The following is an 18,654-nucleotide window of genomic DNA, read 5'->3' as shown; positions in this document are numbered from 1 at the left end:
TTTTAGGATTCCTATGCTTTTATCAGATAAAAGATTTCTGCTACTTCTAAATTCCTGTTCCTGAGAGTCCCTTTTTTTTTTTTTTTTTTTTGCAGTCTGGCCCCACCAAATGATTAGTACAGTGTAATGTACTGAACAGATAGGAAGGGCAACAGTATTTTCCTACATATGGAAATTAGTTTGGGAATAATTTAGTGAGATTTTTTGATTAAATACAACTTTGGGGAGGGGATTTACTGCCTTGTGTAGAATTTACTCTTGGATAAAAGGTCATAAAACATTCATGTCTTTGTACATTAGACGTACATTCGACTTTCAGCACAAGCTGTCTTGCACTACAGCTCCACTTGTACAGTGCTGTACTGCTTGCTTATGAACAGAACCACATAGGAAAGCAGCTCCTTCTGTACCATTTGGTAGGGAAGGTATTTAGTTTAGTTGGGTTCTTTATAAACTGATGCCAAACCCAATTTTGTCCCTGCGTATCTCGTCTGTTTGTGCCCATAATGCAGTAATACATCTGGAGAAGACACTTTTTCATACAAATGAAAATCTGACTTGAACTTCTTTAGGTGGTGGATGTGTTTATCAGCTATTTACAGGACTTGATTTAATGCTGGGGATGTCACACTTGAAGTTCTTTTTTCAGAAAAGCAAGGTGTCTTGCAACCTAAAGCAAATAATTACAAAATAATGAAACTCTTTGCACTATAAACTGCCAAGGTTATTGTACAGCTATTACAATCTTTTACATACTGATACTAAGCAATACCTTGCCCTAAAACAAAATACAATTGCCACAATAACTAGCATTTGCTAGGATTTTTAAAATAAATAACAGGAATAAAATCTGATAGTCTGAGACATGAGCAGCAAAGTGACAGGTCTTGGCAGCCTGTTGCTTTCAGCACACACTCTGGTATTAAGTGTAAAACATTGAAACTTAATTGTAACTCATGTTCCAAAATGTAACACTCAAGCCCACTATATATACTTTATGAGGAAGATGGAAATAAACAAGGTCTTAATACTCTACAGTGCACGACTTTTCGTGCTGGAATAATATTTTTCACAACTTAGAGCCTTTCATTCAAAGCTCTTGGCACATCACAGTGGGAGTTTAATGCTGCCTTGAGGTTTAAAGCACAATGAGGTTCACTGATCTAGCTGTCAATGGCTCCTTTCCATATATAAATGCAAGAACAACCTTAATTTCAGCAGTTTTGGGGTTTGTTTGTTTTGTTTTTAATATTTAAAACATGTCTTCAGTGACTGCATCAGTTGCTAAGGTTTAAGTATCAGCTGAGGGATACCTCCCCACAGTGCTGTGCAAGTGTACAGTGAAGGGAACATACCTCAGTCAGTGAATCCTCCCAAGATGAGTCACAATGACTGCCACTCGCCTGGATGTCTAAGATGATATTAGGGATCCAGTTTCCTGGAACAATGAAACTACTGATCAATTGACATTGAATGAACATAGAAAGGTAAGTGGGCAGTGCAAGTTGTTTAGGGGTAGGTAATTATTCTACCTTCTAAAAACATACTCTGATGTTTCTTAAAAAAAAAAAAAAAAATCATGGAGGGTCTTGCTGGATGAACTATTTGTATTTCTATTAACTGAGGATTTGAAAAACGTTCATGTATCCAATGTGTTCTTTCTTTGGAAAGGTAATCATTCTCATCATTCTCAAAGGTAATCATGCTCATTCTGAGCAAAAGAGGGCTCCTGGATTGTATTGAACAAACGAAGCATTTAAGGAAGAGTCAATCTCTAGTATTTAATTACACAACTAGTCTGCTTTAGTCAAGTCCATAGAGCTGTGATATTCTTATTTTACCTTCCTTTCCTGTTCTGCTGGCGTGATCTAGTGTAGCCTTCCTAAGTTTCTGAACATACCGCAGAATTCCTGTTAGTGGCACTCGTTGATCATTTTCATATGCTGTGATAAAAACTGAAGGATAGCACTGAAATTAAAAACCAAAACCAGTTAGATACTTGACAACTGATGATCTATTGAAATGAATAAGTACATTTTTCTCTATATATCCACGAGTTCTACTTCTTGTGGTTTATCTAAAATGAATCTATTACATAATTACTCTTTCTTGAAAAAGCATCTTGTATCACTAGCTGAAAAAAGCATTCTGATCTTAAAAATGACAAATTAATATTAGAGGATCATCCACTTGCAAAAGGTAATCAAAAACCATCCTCTCCCTACTGCTAAAGGTGTGAAACGTCTGCATGCTGATGATTACACAAAAAAGGAGTAATAATCATGGAATGGTACATTTTTAACAGAGCAGTAGTTGAGATTTACTTTTGTAATTTTTATATGCAAGAGTATTTTTAATATGGTAAGATCTATTAGCTATGAAACACAGCTAACATTCTTCAACTAAAGCTTTCATCTGAGATAACAGTATCAAAGCCATAGAGCTTCTTTTCCATTTCACTGTTTGTGTTTAATCAGTGCAAAGTGCCACCTTCCTGCTGCAGTGAAGTCTGGATAAGGCAGTAAAACAAAGGAAATACTGAAATAGTTACTGATTGTGTTAATGATTTTAACATGAAGTTAACACAAAGCAGCAGCAAAGTTTTAAAATGTTGGATTGTAAAGCAATGAAAGAGTAAAATAGATTTATATTTTTTAAGTTATCTTTTTTTTTTACAATTATTTTCCTATGAAGCACTATATCTTACTACCCCTCCTGTGTGGAATACTACAGTAGTTTTACCTGTGGCTTAATATTGTGATAAGGACAGTAGTTTTTGATGTACTTCATACATTTTTCATCTGCTAACGGATTTCCCCATTCTTCTTGTTCTTCAATTGACAGTGGGAGATGAGTTTTCATCATTGTATTCAGAACATCTACAAAAGGTGCCTTAAAATTATTAAAAAGGAAAAAAAATAAGGGAAATTTTGAATTGGGACGTTTCAATTTCTGAAACTGGTAAAAAGCAAAACCAAAACAGAATACAGCTAAATGCTATAATGAAGGATCTGCAGCAGCTCACCTGTAAAACCATGGCTCTGATAAGTTCTGGATCGCTGTTGCAAATGGCTCCCGCGAGAACTCCTCCAGCACTGGCAGCTGTTAGTGCTGTATATTTTGGCTGAGAAAATCCTAGTTCATGCAGCAGCATGATGCAAGCCTTAAGGTCATGGACACCTTTGAGTTTGTTCTGCTGACATCCATCTTTGTGCCACCTGAGGCCTAGCTCTCCTCCACCCCTGGAATTTAAAGCAGTTCAAGTTGGAGTCTGTTTGGAAAATGTCGCAAGTAAATCTTCAGATAATAAAAGACAGCTGCAGCCACAGAATTGCTAAATCACACTTTGTCTTTCCAGTTAACTTCCCTTTCTTCCTGTCTTTACCCACTCCTCCCCTTGCAGCTAAAACACACTATGTACAAACAAAAAAAAATCCTCACACGATGACTGGTGAAAATGCAATCAGCAGTGTCAGAGTAGTCAATACAAAATCAAACACTGATACAATCTTTTTGTAGGAAACTATGAAAATGGTAACTGAAACATCTTCCATTTTTATATCACTATCGCCAGATTTATTATTAACATTAAAAGACTATTTCTCAGCTCTGCCAAGATGCTCAAATTCTTTTGTGCAGCATAAGATTTGAGACTGTTAGTAAGGTTCAGTTTTTCTAGTTTGAGTTCAAAGATGAGAGGAAATGTAGTATTTTTTACTGTTCATAAAACTTTAAGACTAAATTTACTTGTATCCTTTTCCATACAACCACAATTCTTGTTCTAATCCACCTAAAATGTCTTTATTCCAGGTTTAAGTTTAAAATCAATTAAAAGATTATTCTGCCAAAATTTTTCATTGATACTGTTTAGGATTGATTTGCATCATAAGACATTTGCAAAGATGGGAGGAAGAACTGCACAATGCTTGCCATTTTATTAGCAGACTCCATGTATTTGTGTGTTGAATTTGTTTTGGAACTGGTATTTCAAACAATGCTTCTCTATTCCTAAAGTGACAATCTTCCCTTGTCCACTGAATTGTGCCTCCAATATAGTCTGTTGTATGACCTGTTTTTATGAAACTAATGGGTTTGTAGCTAAACTGGGGACAGGATTTAGTAAGTAGAAAAATACAGAGGCAGGTTAAATGTTTAGCTGTAGAAAGGCAAATGGTTTTCAGAAGGCACAGACTTAGCATTAGTACACAGTGCCCTCAGGAAAGCAGGTGGTAGCTTATCACTGCCATTTGAACACTTTGAACATTTGAACAGGTTTTGGGGGTTTTTTTGAGCAAAGAAGAGGTGAAAAATAATGAGACTTCAAAAGATTAAAACTTAATACATAATCACACTGTTGACATAAGAACATGAACACAGTACATGGAATTAAAAGTAGATTATTTTTCCCAGAGGAAAATTTATTTTTTGTTTTAAGAAGGATTTTTGAGAATTCTAAAAAGAGGTGGAAGTGAAAAACATGAATTAGAACTAAATGGGGGGGGGGGGGGAGAGGGAGAGGGGAGGAAGGAACATTTCTGTACCTCTTCAGCTGTAGATCAACAAATATCAGAATATCCCACAAATGAAAATATTAATTCCATTTTATATTTGACTTACCTAACATGGCAATATGCTAATATCCAGCCCTCTTCAATTAACATCAGCTTCTCTTCTCTAAAGCTCATGTTCAAATCTATGCCATAAGCTCCATATACATGAACTAGAAGTGGCTTCCTGTGTAGCTCTTTAGAATTCGTATTATGAAAAACTGTAATTGGCACCAAAGTTTCATCCTGGAAATGAAGGAGTATTTCAGACATTTCAGAAATCTCAATGACACATGGCAATGAAAACTTCAATTATTTATTTTAAAATGTGTTTTTTTGATTACAGTAATTTTTTTTTCACTTAGATTGTACAAAGCACTCTTGAAAAATAAAGCAAGAGACTGAACCTCTGCTGTGTAGGCTTATAGATGCAGAGTATAAAATTCATTTAAGTGCAACACCTGAGGAGTTTTTAAACCACCAAAGCACCCAAGTCTTCCTTCTCCCTTTAACGCAGAGAATATCTATTATTAACAAAATAGTTTACCACTTACTGCAGCACAAACTCTCTATTAACATCACCATTTTTTTAAACTCAGGCTGTTAAAACTTTCTTTTCTTGATCTGTGCTGTGTAGATGGTTGTGGGGTATCCTTCTCAGCAGCTGACATTTTTCTCATTTATCATAGATACCAGGATATCATACATCTTTTAGTGAGTCTGAGTTATGCTGTGCTGAGCTTCTTGACTGTTATCTTCTCTAGCATGCCCAGATCAATGAAAAAAATCTCATCACGACTTTCTTTTTCTCCTCTATAGCACTGGAGAAAACGCCCACTGGTAAGTACAGCACCAACTGCTCTTTTACATTTTTAATCTCTATTCCCTGCCAAATGCATTTTCTACAAATGGGTGGGGAGGAAGGGAAGAATAAAGGGAATGGGAAAAGGACTGAAAAATCTTACCTTGCTTTTAGCTAGTAAACGTGTAGTGTGACAATTCATAATAATTGGTACCTCTTCTGCAGCTTGTTCAATGAGATTATTTTCTTTAAATGAATATGCAAAACGCCTTGGGGGGTGTGCTGGGGAGGTGAGCTGAAAATAGCAAATGCTGCTGGCGTGTTCAGGATGAGATTCCAATTCAAAGGCACAGGCCCATGTAGGTAGCTGAGAAAACAGAGCGTTTCAAGTGAGACCTTTACACTGCTTCTATAAGTTCTGCCTAGCGTGTCCTACAGAGGAAAAGATTTTGAATAGCAAGCTAATTATCTGCAGCTTGGATGTAGCACAAGCTGTATTTCTTTTACATTCAATAATAAAACAGTCAGAAAGTGGTAAACTTTTCACTTGAGGCTATTGGATAAAATTCAATAATGAGATAAAACAGAAAAATAAATCTAAATTAGAATCCAGTTTAAAATGGGCATTTGTACAGATTTTTTTTAAATAAAACATTTGAAATGATTCTGCGCTGTTTTTAATTTTTAGATCCCATTTCCCCTCTGATTTCCACTCCTGCTTGAACATGTTGCACAGCCAAGTCCATGTCAGTTGTTATGCTTTTGCTGTGAGTTAGCTCAGTAATGCTAAGCCACCAAAAACCCCTGCCTCTTAACTTTGTTCTTAGTGCCAGCCATTGTGAAGAACAAAACCTTTTCCTGGCACATTTACCCTCAGACACTTACTGCTATTATATTTAAGATTTTTAACTTCACTAAGAATAAAAGAAATCAAGATTCATTCTTTGTGAGCAGCAGGAACATAGTCAAACCCTCTGCCAGGCCATTGCTTGCTCGAGTTAGTTTGTGAGAGATTTCTGAAATGGCACTGAAGTCAAAGTTCTCCAGAGTAACTGCAGACTCTCTCTGAATAAATAAACTAAAACTATTTTGAAAAATGAAAGGTTTCAGAGACCATGCAATGTACTTTGCTGAAAACCTTTTCTCTGTAGCAGTTTTATAGAATGCAGCCTGGGAAGCTTGTTGGAATAAACTTGCAAGTTCTTCAGATAGTACTTCTCAGGCAAACAAATCAATTAAATATTTCAGCTAAATGATCTCTAGAAGCTGTGGTTTTGAATGGAGACCCTTTATTTGTATTCCACAAGTATTTTGCAACGTCTAGAGAAATGAAGAAATACTTGACAGAAGTTGTACTGCAATACTAGGTTTTCCTATTCATTTTAGGTCAGTGACCATATTTGTCTTTTCGATGTTCTAGCCTTTAATCTCAGGGAGGGCTATGCTTATTTCCTTGCATTGGCTGATGAATGTAACCACAAAATCAGCCCGATAAAAATACAGTGTCTGGGGAGTCAAGGCTTATTTTACATTAGAAATCGACTGTATTGTAAAGAGTTTGATGGTAGCAAGTTGAGGAAAGAATGGACTTGTACTATAGCTGCTCTTTAACTTCATAACTGCTACAATAAGCCAGCACGTGTGAAATTGTGAAGAACATCCACAGGTAATATAATTAATCATAATGATGTTTTTGTCACTATTAGTTTCCAAACCACTTTCACTTTTGTAATTTATCTTTTATTTTGTAATGCTATATTAAAAAGAAATAGTGCTGGAAAAAGCACGTTGCTTGAGCCAAGCTAAAACATACCTGTATTGATTGAACTGAATGTGAAACAAAAGCAATCACGTTTAAGTACAGACAGCCACCTTTCTGCAGGAACATGATACAGTGATCACGGAACATCTCCAAGTCTATTAGCTTGGTTTTCTCTTCCAGTGCATAAACTAACTGCCAGTTCTCCATGCCAGTGGAAGCTACTGAAGCCTTCATCAACTACAAGAACAAAATACAAGATAAAGTGAGAGTTATAAGTTAGAGGTACAGTCATACAGGTGATGTCACTCGCCATTTTAATTACAAAAGATTATTGATGACTGAAACTGGAAGGCTTTAAATTCCCTTTACTTGGGCAAATAGGAGAACAATTCAGTAACTGCCTACGTATTGATAGCAAGAGAGATCTGTGTTACAGATGGCAATTAGATGTTACAACTCTATTTGCAATTGTATTGTGTTCCTTTAGGACAACTAAGTTGGGTTTTAGAAGCAGCATAACTGGAAGGTGGGATCAAAGCAAGCTGAATGTACTTTATTCTTTTTTCCTTAGTTAGGGGTAGGGAAATGTTTAGAAAATAAAAGATTGTGACATTTGAGTGACTGCAATGTACGTTCTTGATTTGGTACACAAGAGCAAGTTAGATGTATACTGTGTTAAGAGTAGGTCATCTTTCCATATCTGATGCTCAGCACTACATGCAGGACAAGATGCTCTCAACTGAGCAGCAAGGCATTTTCTCTCTCCCAGGAAGTGGCGTACTTTTAGCTGTCAAAGTAAGGCTGCCTCTGAAAATGTCTGAATGCGATTAGAAAAACCGATGCTGAGAGAAACAAATTTATGGAAAAATTTGTATCTAAAGTTATTTGCAAAAGTCATTTCAAATATCAGATGCCTTCACTGTGTCCGGTAGAACTGTGAGCTGTTTGGTTATATAGACTGAAATCAAATTATAATAAAGGGGAAATGGGGCTGTTTACGCCAAGAAGTGAGTGTGCTTTTCCAAAGAAGCTGAGTCACATCAGCATGCTGTAGGCAAGACTCCACGTACTACTGTCAGTCTTTAAATCCATGCAACTCTGTGTAATTCTCTTAAATTATTTCAGTAAGCTGTGAAGCACAGAATTAAAATCTAGCTTTACTATTTCTGTGGTCTGCAACAAGCGTCTGAATGAATCCTATGACTCTTATTATTGCTTAAGATTACCTTATATTCTGCAGGTTCTCCATATGAAGTAAGAATATATAACTCATTGTTTCTGTGCTCAATGTGATAAATGACCCCTTTTGTTCGGGCTTGCACAAGAACAGGTAACTTAAAAGGATGTCTGCAGTCAATCAGCCAAACTTCTGAGGTTGTCTTGCTGTTGCTATTGATAGTGAGGAAACGTCTATCTTTTGTGCAGTGTATGTCCACAAAAAATCTGAAAGAAATAACACAGTTAATTCAGAATCATGGGCTTCCAATTACAATGTAAGAAACAGCGAGCCTGTAAGTAGGCTGGAGAGATTTCAGACTACTTGATTCCCAAACCCACTTTTGCTACATTTATCCCAGCATTCAAAAACCCACAGTTTGGGGTATGGAACCTGAACTCTGCAAGGAAAGTTGTTCAGTTGTTGTCCAAATGTATCCAGATTTTTGAATCATTCAGATTGAAGGGTGTTAGATGTACATGGGCTTTAAAATTCATGCAAAACAGATTTTTTTTTTTTTTTTGAGATAGTAGCCCTATTTTAAAAAAAATCTGAAGAATAATTGAAGTTAATAAAATTAATGAGTAACATGTGGAAACTGCAATAAAAAAGTAGGAGCTATTATACTATAAGGGCAAATAATTAAAAAGCCCAAGTGCTACTGATGTAAGAAAATAAAGAAAAGCTTAAAGGAAAAAAAACAAAGAACACAGGCCTTTATAAGACAGGATGGACAGCGTTGAAGTGACAAAGTTGCAAAGTTGGAAAATGGGAACTGTTTCTGGAACTCCACTGATTTTAAATGCTTCTAAAATGTAGGAACAGAAAATGTTCAGCAGTGTCTGGATGCTAATATTGAACAAGTTCAGGCTGTAAGTCAGTTTCAAGTTTCTAAATGAGTCATGCTAATTAACTGATATGTCAAATCTTTGGGCATAGGAGTTTCTGTGCCATTTTGAATCTTTAAAACTAGTTGTCTGTAAAAGAAATTGCAGGGTTGAGTAATGTATTCTGCACTGACAGCAATAATGAACCTTCTAGACTTGAAAATATTTGACTGGTGAAAGAAAGGAAGCCTTGGATAGCATTTTTCACTGCCTTTAATTATTTGCAGGTGTAGGAATTCCAGTTTTTTGGTACAATTGTTTTGTCTAATTGCACCATCTTGACATTTTTACAACTCCCACTGTCTGTGTCCTCCTAAAGTCCACAAGTAATCAGTTTTCTGCCTCTAATCCACTGAAATTCAGCAAGTGTGCGCCACTGCATTCAGTATAGATTCTAACAGTTTGGCTCTGTTGACCTTACCTCTAAGAGAGTCAAGCTGAAATGCAGGTTACACTTCTCCCCAAGGACTCTGACCTTCATACCACTTTTTTTTTTCCTTGTAGCTTTTTTTTTTTTTTTTTTTTTTTTTTTTTTTTTTTTAAGGAAGTCAAGATATCTTCAGCTTCTAAAAAAATATTTGACTGCAAGTAAAAGACTTGGTGGTATGTAGAACAACTGCTCTATGGCAATGAAAAAGAATCTCTTGCCATCTCCTACGAACAACTGTGTTCAATCATGAGCTGCACTAGCATATGAACCTTTAGAGTAAGTTTCTAGTAGATTAACTGTAATGACTATGACCTTCAGAATTATGCCAACAGTTTCCCTGTGGGGACACGTCAGGTCAGTGCAGTTTGATTTTACAAAAGTATGTATCAAGTACAGATAGAACATACAGATCTTATCTACTCCATCTCATCTGCAGACTTTTTTTTCCATTTATTAGATGAATGTATAAAGGGTATTTCTATATTGAGTATGTAACTTGAAGTAAGAACAATCACAAATATTTATGGCATGCTGTACAGATCTATCATTTCAGTGCTACATGGTTTAAAAACCAGTTCTGCTCTCAATTCAGCAAGAGCCTTCTTGCCCTCCTAAACCACTGCTTAAAGAAAGGTTATTGAGAGGGTATTCAGTCAACAATAGTCCTCTCTCTGTGAATGCTGTGATGATTTTGCTCATCCATTACCCAGAGCAAGGATTAGCCTGAACTTCAATGTTTTTTAAAAAGTTGTATCAGACATCAATAGCAGAGAAAACAAAATGAAACCCACAGTCTGGTTTACTCTGTATGAAACTGTCACGCGTTCATTAAAGGACACCCTGACCTGAGTCTGACCTTGGCATTTATAAACTCAGCTGAACTCGTGAGGTAACAGAGAAAAGTTAAATCGCTGCTGATCACATATCAAGAGGAGAGGAAAATACATTCCCAGACAGCAGAACAGAACTTAAAAATGCCTTCTACCTTCTGAAATGTGATATGGAAGAATTTGTTTCAAAACCACTTAGAGTCTACATATTGAATACTACAGAATATGTTAAAGACTTAGTGTATTTTAGATGAATATTACCTTGCATCTTGTTCTGTGTAAACCAACTTAGTATATTTCTCATTAGTGAAAGTGGTCATGAACACATTCTGGCATTTAAGGTTCTTCTGACTTGTGTAATACAGAACATCATTTGTAGCCCATTCTAAAACGAAAAGAAATGTATATAAAACTTGGAACAGTGTAAACACTATTACTGAGAGAAAATGGAGCTCAGTGAACATTGGACACTGTGTTGAAATCACTTCACAAGTGATTGTACAGACATTGCAGACATTGCAAGCTTCTACTGTGCAAACATGGCATTAAGTTCTAGCTTTCCTTAATGCTTTTAATTAGGCATTTTTTCCCAGTGTTGTAAATTCTTGTCCTGCTGAGGCAAACTGCTTACTAAACTATGTATCCTCGATGACATCTAGCAGTATAATATGTGGAACATTGGATGTGCTCTACTGCACTATTTTTGCTCTCTTCTTTAATATGCTATTAAAAATTGCCATTTGTTTAGGTTTAATTCTATGTATTTGTAACAGGAATGTAAAACCCCATTATCTGTGCTGGAAGAATTGACTGAAGTTGTGATTGTTTTCATTAAGTTCTGAATTTTATGATCACATCCTGTACTGAGCACTTTTATACTTCTCAGAAGAGTGCTTACAGCTATCAGTGACTTCAGTTGAAGCTGCAGAGGTATATTACCTACAGCTTCCCATAAAAAGATCCTCATATTGCAAATAGTTATGTCAGTAAATTTTTAAAGAAGTATGTTGAATTCAATAAGAAGAATGATGTGCAAAAGTGTTCAAACATACAAATGCATGCTTTTATAATAAGGGAAAACTTGTATCATGAAAGGAGTCACTCATTCGTATCAAATAACTTGTAATTTTACAGTGTAGGAGAACACATCTCTCAAATAAGAAACTGTTCAACAGCTATGAGGATTTAAACTGGAAAAAAAAAAACTTGCTTTTTTATTTTTATTTTTATAAGTACTATCACCATTATTTGTTGGCTAAAAGCAATGTTGTACTGGAAGTTGGTGTGACCCATAGGATATTTATAAACAACTTACCAAAACTAAAAACATTTGGAATTATTTCTTCCACGATGGGAACGTCACCGAGTTTCATAATAACACAGGTTGCCTCTTCAGAATTTTCACTTTTTAAGCTGATAGCCAGGTACCTCTCATCTGGTGAAACCCTGATCCGTTTAATAAAGGTACCAGAAAAGCCCATATCTTCAGTGCTGAATAAAATGCGAACGTTTCCTTTATCTGTTGCATTTTAACAAGTGTAAAAAAATAAAAATTAAAAAATTAAAAAAAAATCCTGTAACTGAGGTGTGTCAAAATGAACAGTATTTTTTTATACTAGTACTTAATAAGTACACTTAGTACTGAAACCAAGGATTTCTTTCATGAGATATCTACAAATGCACTGTGTAAAAATAAAATTACGCATACAATAGCATCTGGTCAATGCTCTAAATTTTAAAGTGTAGCTTTTGGGTATTTTTTGTTTAGTTTATGTTTTCTTTATAATCTCTTGAGATACTTGACCTTTTTTAGCATTTGAAGTTGGGGCTCTGAGAGGTTGATTCTCAGTTCCTTTCCAGAAACTTACCTCAGTTTCAGAATACGCCATTCCGTTACTCTTTTCACCCCATGTTTTCAGATTCAGGATTGTGGAATTACTCATCTATTGTTAAATAACGCTATAAAAAAAAACTTAAAATAAACAGCAAATATGCTTTAATGTAAAAAAGTGTACTAATTATGTATGCACAACATTTTAAACAATTGTAACAAGTTAAGAAGAGAAATCCCTTACCATCATCTGCTTTTGAACAAAATATGTCACCATTCTCCTCAAAGTAAACGTTTCCTCCAAATCTTATCTGCTCAATGCAAAACAAACATTTTTCCATTTAAGCTATAGATTATCTCCTTAGAATCCCGATATTCAGTGTTCTGTCCAGCAGAACAGTATGTAAATGGTAGAATACAGCACATATTTAATGTTGAATAGGGGGAAGAAGGAATTACATGCATCAGAAAGGTTATTTTAAAGTTAGGGTACTTAAGCTATCTATACATGCTCTAAATTTAGTGAATGGCTCAGATCACCTGCACTTGCTCCTTGTAGTCTTATTTTTCATCAGTTAGCAGAGGATTGTGTGATCTTCGTTTGTTTCTGACTGTGGTGAAATTAAGGTCAACTATACTATCTAATAGGTATGAGCTATTCTTAATTTGTGTTGTTGCTATCCACAATTATTGAAAACTTCAACACTTGAAATTACCACAACAAAATAACTAATGAAACAGAACTTTATAACAGGAATGGCTTTGCTGCTTGTTCTTCATATTCAGTGACAAAAAAAAAGTTTGTATTTTTTGTCACTCACCCTTGGGCTTTCCAAATGGAGTGTATACTTGTTGTGCAGTTCTTCTATTTTTTCCTTTATTCTTTTTGTCATAGCTTTATAACTTCTTGAAATTTTATTCCAGTTTTCCTGCTCTGACTTCAGAAGATCTTTGTACAAAAGCTCTGATGCTGTTATGGATGTGATTTTTTTCCTTTTAAAATGGATTTTTGTCCCCTCCTGTTGAATAAGGAAAAAAAACACAATGGCTACAAACCAGCATTCTATACCCCAGTGTGAATGTACTGAGACAATAATGACATTTCCTGAGCTACAAACTGACAAATCAGCTTTGCGTTACTACAAGAGTATGAATATGGCTTTTGGATATTTAAAAATACTTTAAAAGTCTCTTTCAAGTACATGTGTAATCTCCCTTAGCATCCACAAGTCTTTGGGAGGTTTCACCGGACACTTTAGGAAGCTCATGATGATTCCCTTTCATTTGGAGAAGTTACAGTACACCTGAGAATAAAGCAGTAGGATAGTAGAGAATCTCGGTGACAACGTGAACATTTGCTCCAAAACAAATAGGCAAAGACCACATGATTGACTCCTGAAACCAGTGCTGTAGCCCAGCGTTTGTAATCCTGTTACAGACGGCCAGTGCAGCCACAGTTTCTCACACATCAAGACCTCTGCTATTTTCCTTGAAACATTTATCTACATTTGTGGCACAGGCATAGCAACTGCTATGTGATGGTTAGAAATAAGAGGGTTTCAACAAACATTTTAGATTTCATCTTTTGGTCATCTCTGAAGAAACATCTCAGCTTGAAACAGTTTTTGAACAACTCCACATCCATCTGAAAATGTCTAAGATAAAATACACCAAAGGCCAAGTTTTTTTGAGCCAGTTCATCTTAGGATAAGTGGATGACTTCTCTCTCTCTAGAGCCCTGATGTTTTCTCCTGACACTCTGAATCTTTCCAGAAAATACTTTTTCCCCCCTTTGTTATTTTTTACAAATTGTTACAGCAGAAAAAGCAACAAAAATGCAGACTGACATCAACACAGTATAGGGAATTTGAACAAACATATGCATCCTTGAACATAACAGAAGCCCTAGCCTTTATTCTCCTGCTTTAAGCCCTTTAGGAAGAAAGTATTTCTTTGACTTCTGAAAAACAGAGTTGGCTTCCTTAACAGATGCATCAAGACAGTTGTTGACATGGCCTATACATAAACTGCATACCTTGCAGGAAAATAACCTCCATGACAGGATTCTTCCAGGTGGCACAGTGCTGTTGCATGAACTTCTTGACCAGTCGAGGATGTGGCATTTGTTCGGTGTTATTGTACTACAAAGACATAGTGCTGGAAGATGGTTATCCTTAGGATAGTATTTAACACTGAAGCTCAGCCCTCGGACAAAAGATTTTGCAATCCAACACATGATATTCAAATCCAGTCTTGACAGTCAACCTGAAATTTATGAACATCCCAAGCTCCTGATCACTTGCACTAAGTGAAATATACATAACATAATCTGAAGATAAAGCTTCATCTTTCAAAGATCATTAGGTAAATGAGAGCAGTAAAACTGAAGGTTTTACCAAGTGATACATGCAATTGAGCTTGCATGTTAACCTGCCTCTAAGAGTGTCCAGAGGCTGGCCACAAAAATGATCCAAGATCCTTGTAGGGACACCTTCCTTACAAGGACAGGCTGAGAAAGCTGGGGCTGCTCAACTTGAGGAAGAGAAGGCACAAGATACAACAGCAGTCTGCCAGTACTTAAAGGAGGGTTATAAGCAAGAATGGGACAGACCCTTTGGCAGGGTCTGTTGTGACAGGACGCAGGGAAATGGTTTCAAACTAAAAGAGGACATAAGGAAGAAGTTTTTTACAGTAAGGGCAGTGAGGCACTGGAACAGGCTGTGCAGAGAGGTGATGGATGCCCCATCTCTGGAGACATTCAAGGTTGGGGGGCTCTTAGCAACCTGATCCAGCTGTAGGTGCCCCTGTTCAGTGCAGGGCAGTTGGACTAGGTGGTCTTTAAGGGTTCTTTCCAACTAAGGCAATTCTATGTTGCTCCAACACATGGGTCCCGGCAGCTAGGAGCTTAGCTCTGCTGAAATTATCAGCGAACAGCAAGAAAGATGTAACTATGCATCTGACTAAATGCTGCTTTCGGGAAGCTGGTTCTTTTCTGCTTTAAAAGCTCGTTATAACAACAGAATCACTTTCAGGAGGGCTGCTTAGCGGCAAAGAAACAAACCCCACTGCGCCTGTAACTCCGGAAGGGAGGACACCCCATGTGTTCCACAGTCCTCAGCCCCGTTCCCTCTCACCCTCCCGCCGAAGGCCAGAAAAGCCGGCCCCACCCCGCTAGCTCCATCCCTCACCGCGGCAGCACAGCCGTGCCCGGGCCGGGCGACTCTTCCTCCGGCCGGGCTAAGATGGCAGCGGGCTCGAGCCGCTCCGGTTTCCCGACCGCACTGCCCGTAGCAAAGATGGCGGCGGGGGGCTTCAGCCAGTCGCTGCGGTCGAGCACGGCTGTCGTCAGTCTCTGCATGCCGCTTGCTTTAGTCACTCGCGTTTCACACTGCGGGGTTCCGAACCCGAGGAAGCCCCGTTTTGAGGCGCGCCCTCACCCCTACAGAGCCGCGCGCAGTACAGCAGATGCGCCGCGCCCTCAGGCAACGTGCTGCTGCCATTAACAAAAATGGCGCCCCGCTTCCTCCCTCCCAAGCCTTAGCCCGGCCGGTCCCAGCACCGCAGGGCCGCCGCTCCCCGCTCCGCGCTCTCTCGTTGCCTCAACCCCAGGCGTTCCCGCATGGCTGAGGCTGCCGGCTCCCCGCGCCGCCCCGCCGCGGGCAGGTGCGGAGGGAGCGGTGCGGGAGCGGCGAGAGCCCGCTGGCGGCTGCTCGGACAGGTAGGGGGAGCCCGCGGGCGGGAAGGGGTCGTGGCGGGGCGGCGGGCGGAGCGGGACTCGCAGGGAACGGCTTCCATTCGTGAGGGAGGGGTGCGGGTGTTCGCTGTGCTCAGCTTCTGGGCTTTTTCCATGTGTTTGTTAGTCTCGAGTTTGTAAATTGTTTGCGGCAGAATGGAGCTGTTGGGTAATGAAACAATTTGTAAGAAGGAGGAGCACATGCATTAGCTACTGCTCTTGTGTAGGGATGGAATGGTTGCAGATTATGCTGTAGCTGGTTAGGACAAAACTTTTGCGTGTAAAGACCAAATCAGTGCCATACGTCTGAGCGGGGTTTGCACTGCACCAGCTCTGAATTCGGCTTTTGGTGCGGCCAGGCTATAAACAATCAGGTACAAGAAATCTAGTGAACTTCAAGTAATTGTCTCTATAGGGAGCATTAATGTGTTCTTAACATACTGAGTGATAAAGTACCAAGGGACCTTAATTGAGATCTGTGGAAATCCAGGATCTGAAACAGAAGGCAGACTGGTCTGCCCTCTGGCTGGCTGGCTTTTTTCTTTTTTAATGTCTTGTCTTTTGATTACGAATGATGGATGGTGGGTTTTTTTTGTTTCGTTTTTTTTCATGTTTTGATTATGACACAGAATCATTGAATCGTTTGTGTTGGAAGGGATCCTTAAAGGCTACCTAGTTCAACTCCCCTGTAATAAACAGGGACACCTACAGCTACATCACATTGCTCAGAGCTCCCCCAGCCTGACCCTGAGTGTCTCCAGGGATGGAACATCTACCACCTCTCAATGTGTTCCTGTGCCTCACTGCCTCTCTTCTGCCTAAGGAAGAAGTAAAGAACCTTATACTCTAAATCCCTACGCTTTTAGTTTGAAACTGTTTTCATGTGTCCTAACAACAGACCCTGCTAAAAAGTCTGTCCCATTCTTTCTTATGGCCCCCCTTTAGATACTGAAATGCCACTCGTGAAGCTCCCTGGAGCCTTCACTTCTCCAGGCTGATCAGCCCCAGCTCTCTCAGCCTGTCCTTGTAGAGAGGTGTTCCATCCCTTGGATCATTTTTGTGGCCCTCCTCTGGATGTTACATAAAATCATAGAATACTCCCAATTGGAAAGGACTGATAAGGATCAAGTCCATCTCCTGTCTCCACACAGGACCACCCAAAAATCAGATCATATGTCTGAGAGTGTTGTCCAGGAGGCTGTTAGCAGATAGCTCTTGCATTTATTTATTTATTTATTGATTGATTGATTGATTGATTGTCTTTTGGAAGTACTGTATGTCCACTGGACTATGTAGGTTCAAAACAAGCAAGTAGACCAGAGCTCTTACAATGAAGTAAGCAGCAGCGGATTACTTGAACAAATCTGCGGGGTTATTGGGTTTGATTTCTTTTGAGTCTGAAGCTTGCAGATGGTATTTGAGCTCATTCCTGCCTCTGAGTCAAGTTTCTCTGCAGTGACTGAGTTGTCCTTCAGCAGTGGGGATGTTGGTACAGATACACCCTGCATCTTCAGGACTAGTGCTGAGCTGAAGCCCACATACATTGCAAAAACCTGGAGATGCATCCATCCTGCTGGTTTTATAGGTCCCTGGCAGATACCCATTTAGAATGGCAGCATTCGGGAAATTTGGAAGATTCAAGTTCACTGAAAGGGCACCATGAAATTACAGAGGACCATTTTTCAAAGTTTTTGAAATAGTATTAGAAGTTTAAGTAGATTTGTCACATTCTGTTGTTTGGTTTTTTGGTTTGTTTTTTTTTTTTTTTTTTTTGTGGTTGTGGATTATGCAGAAAAGCAGGCTGTTTTTGTAGACTGTAACAAAAATTGTGATGCTTTTAAGAGCTGACTAAGAAAAAATACTTTGATCCTAATGTGAAAATGCAGAGTTAAATATAAATAATGCAGCATATTCTTCCCTTGTGCTCTGCTTTCTCAGTTATATTTAGGTTTTTAAAAGATTTGACCTGCTGTTATAATTTTCTAATATTGGACCTCATAATTCTAGTTTGAGGCTGAGAGAAAAATGTTCTTTTGAGTGCTCAAATACTCATTAGATTTTCTACTAATCTAGAGAATATATTTTACAGACTAGGTAGAAGATATCTCTGTAGAAAACAACAGCAGTAACAACAACAAAACAGAAAAATGTCACTGCTGGATTTTTTTTTTTTCCTGTTAGTTAGTAATGTCTTGCTTTTGCTTTAAGAAAGCCTCCAAACAACATTCTTTTCTAAAAATTAGGTCTTGGTGGATTTCTTTAGTTGTCAAGGTGTTTCATTTCAAGATATACTGCTATTATATTATATTCTGGTTGTCTTTTAATTCAGTTCTCCCTTTTTGATAGTTTTGTGATTGTGTTTGTATTTTTCTCATGTATAACATGAGTAGAAGAAATGGCATGGACAGCACACAGCCATTTTTAATATTTTGATAAGAATGCCTGTGCCTTTCATATGCTGAGCCCTGCTGATGAAAAAAAGATCCAAAAGCAATAAGCCTGATGCATCAGACCTGCTATTAGAAACTAACAGCATAGCAAATACAATTGTTCTGCTCCTGTATGTAGTACTTCCAAGTATTCTACAAAATAATAGGTCATGGCACCAAATTGTAA

General features: G+C 38.1%; 2 protein-coding genes across 7 annotated transcripts in view; one reads left to right on the top strand and one right to left on the bottom strand.

Moving 5' to 3' along the window:
• PREPL (prolyl endopeptidase like) overlaps positions 1-15,669 on the bottom strand; it is a 38,755-nt gene extending 23,086 nt beyond the window's left edge. For 2 of the 6 annotated variants that reach the window (XM_048937832.1, XM_048937835.1), the window contains exons 1-14: positions 15,494-15,669; positions 14,341-14,446; positions 13,127-13,324; positions 12,550-12,616; positions 11,790-11,993; positions 10,736-10,859; positions 8,338-8,554; positions 7,163-7,348; positions 5,513-5,716; positions 4,618-4,793; positions 3,026-3,242; positions 2,743-2,892; positions 1,842-1,968; positions 1,356-1,438 (exon numbers count right to left, since the gene is read on the bottom strand). In XM_048937832.1, coding sequence (XP_048793789.1) covers positions 1,356-1,438; positions 1,842-1,968; positions 2,743-2,892; positions 3,026-3,242; positions 4,618-4,793; positions 5,513-5,716; positions 7,163-7,348; positions 8,338-8,554; positions 10,736-10,859; positions 11,790-11,993; positions 12,550-12,616; positions 13,127-13,324; positions 14,341-14,446; positions 15,494-15,663 — 2,229 coding nt within the window. In that variant the 5' untranslated portion in view covers positions 15,664-15,669. The other 4 variants (XM_048937833.1, XM_048937834.1, XM_048937836.1 and 1 more) reach the window with 4 other exon arrangements.
• A 248-nt stretch (positions 15,670-15,917) lies between these two features.
• Positions 15,918-18,654, top strand: part of CAMKMT (calmodulin-lysine N-methyltransferase) — a 198,429-nt gene continuing 195,692 nt past the window's right edge. The window contains exon 1 of the mRNA XM_048937846.1: positions 15,918-16,023. Within this exon, the coding sequence (XP_048793803.1) occupies positions 15,925-16,023 (99 nt within the window). The 5' untranslated portion in view covers positions 15,918-15,924. The remainder of the gene's footprint in view (positions 16,024-18,654) is intronic.

This window comes from Lagopus muta, chromosome 2 (assembly GCF_023343835.1).
Source record: "Lagopus muta isolate bLagMut1 chromosome 2, bLagMut1 primary, whole genome shotgun sequence".
Lineage (NCBI taxonomy): Eukaryota > Metazoa > Chordata > Aves > Galliformes > Phasianidae > Lagopus > Lagopus muta.
Note: the sequence above shows the minus strand (reverse complement) of the source record. Positions and strands in the feature narration are given on the sequence as shown.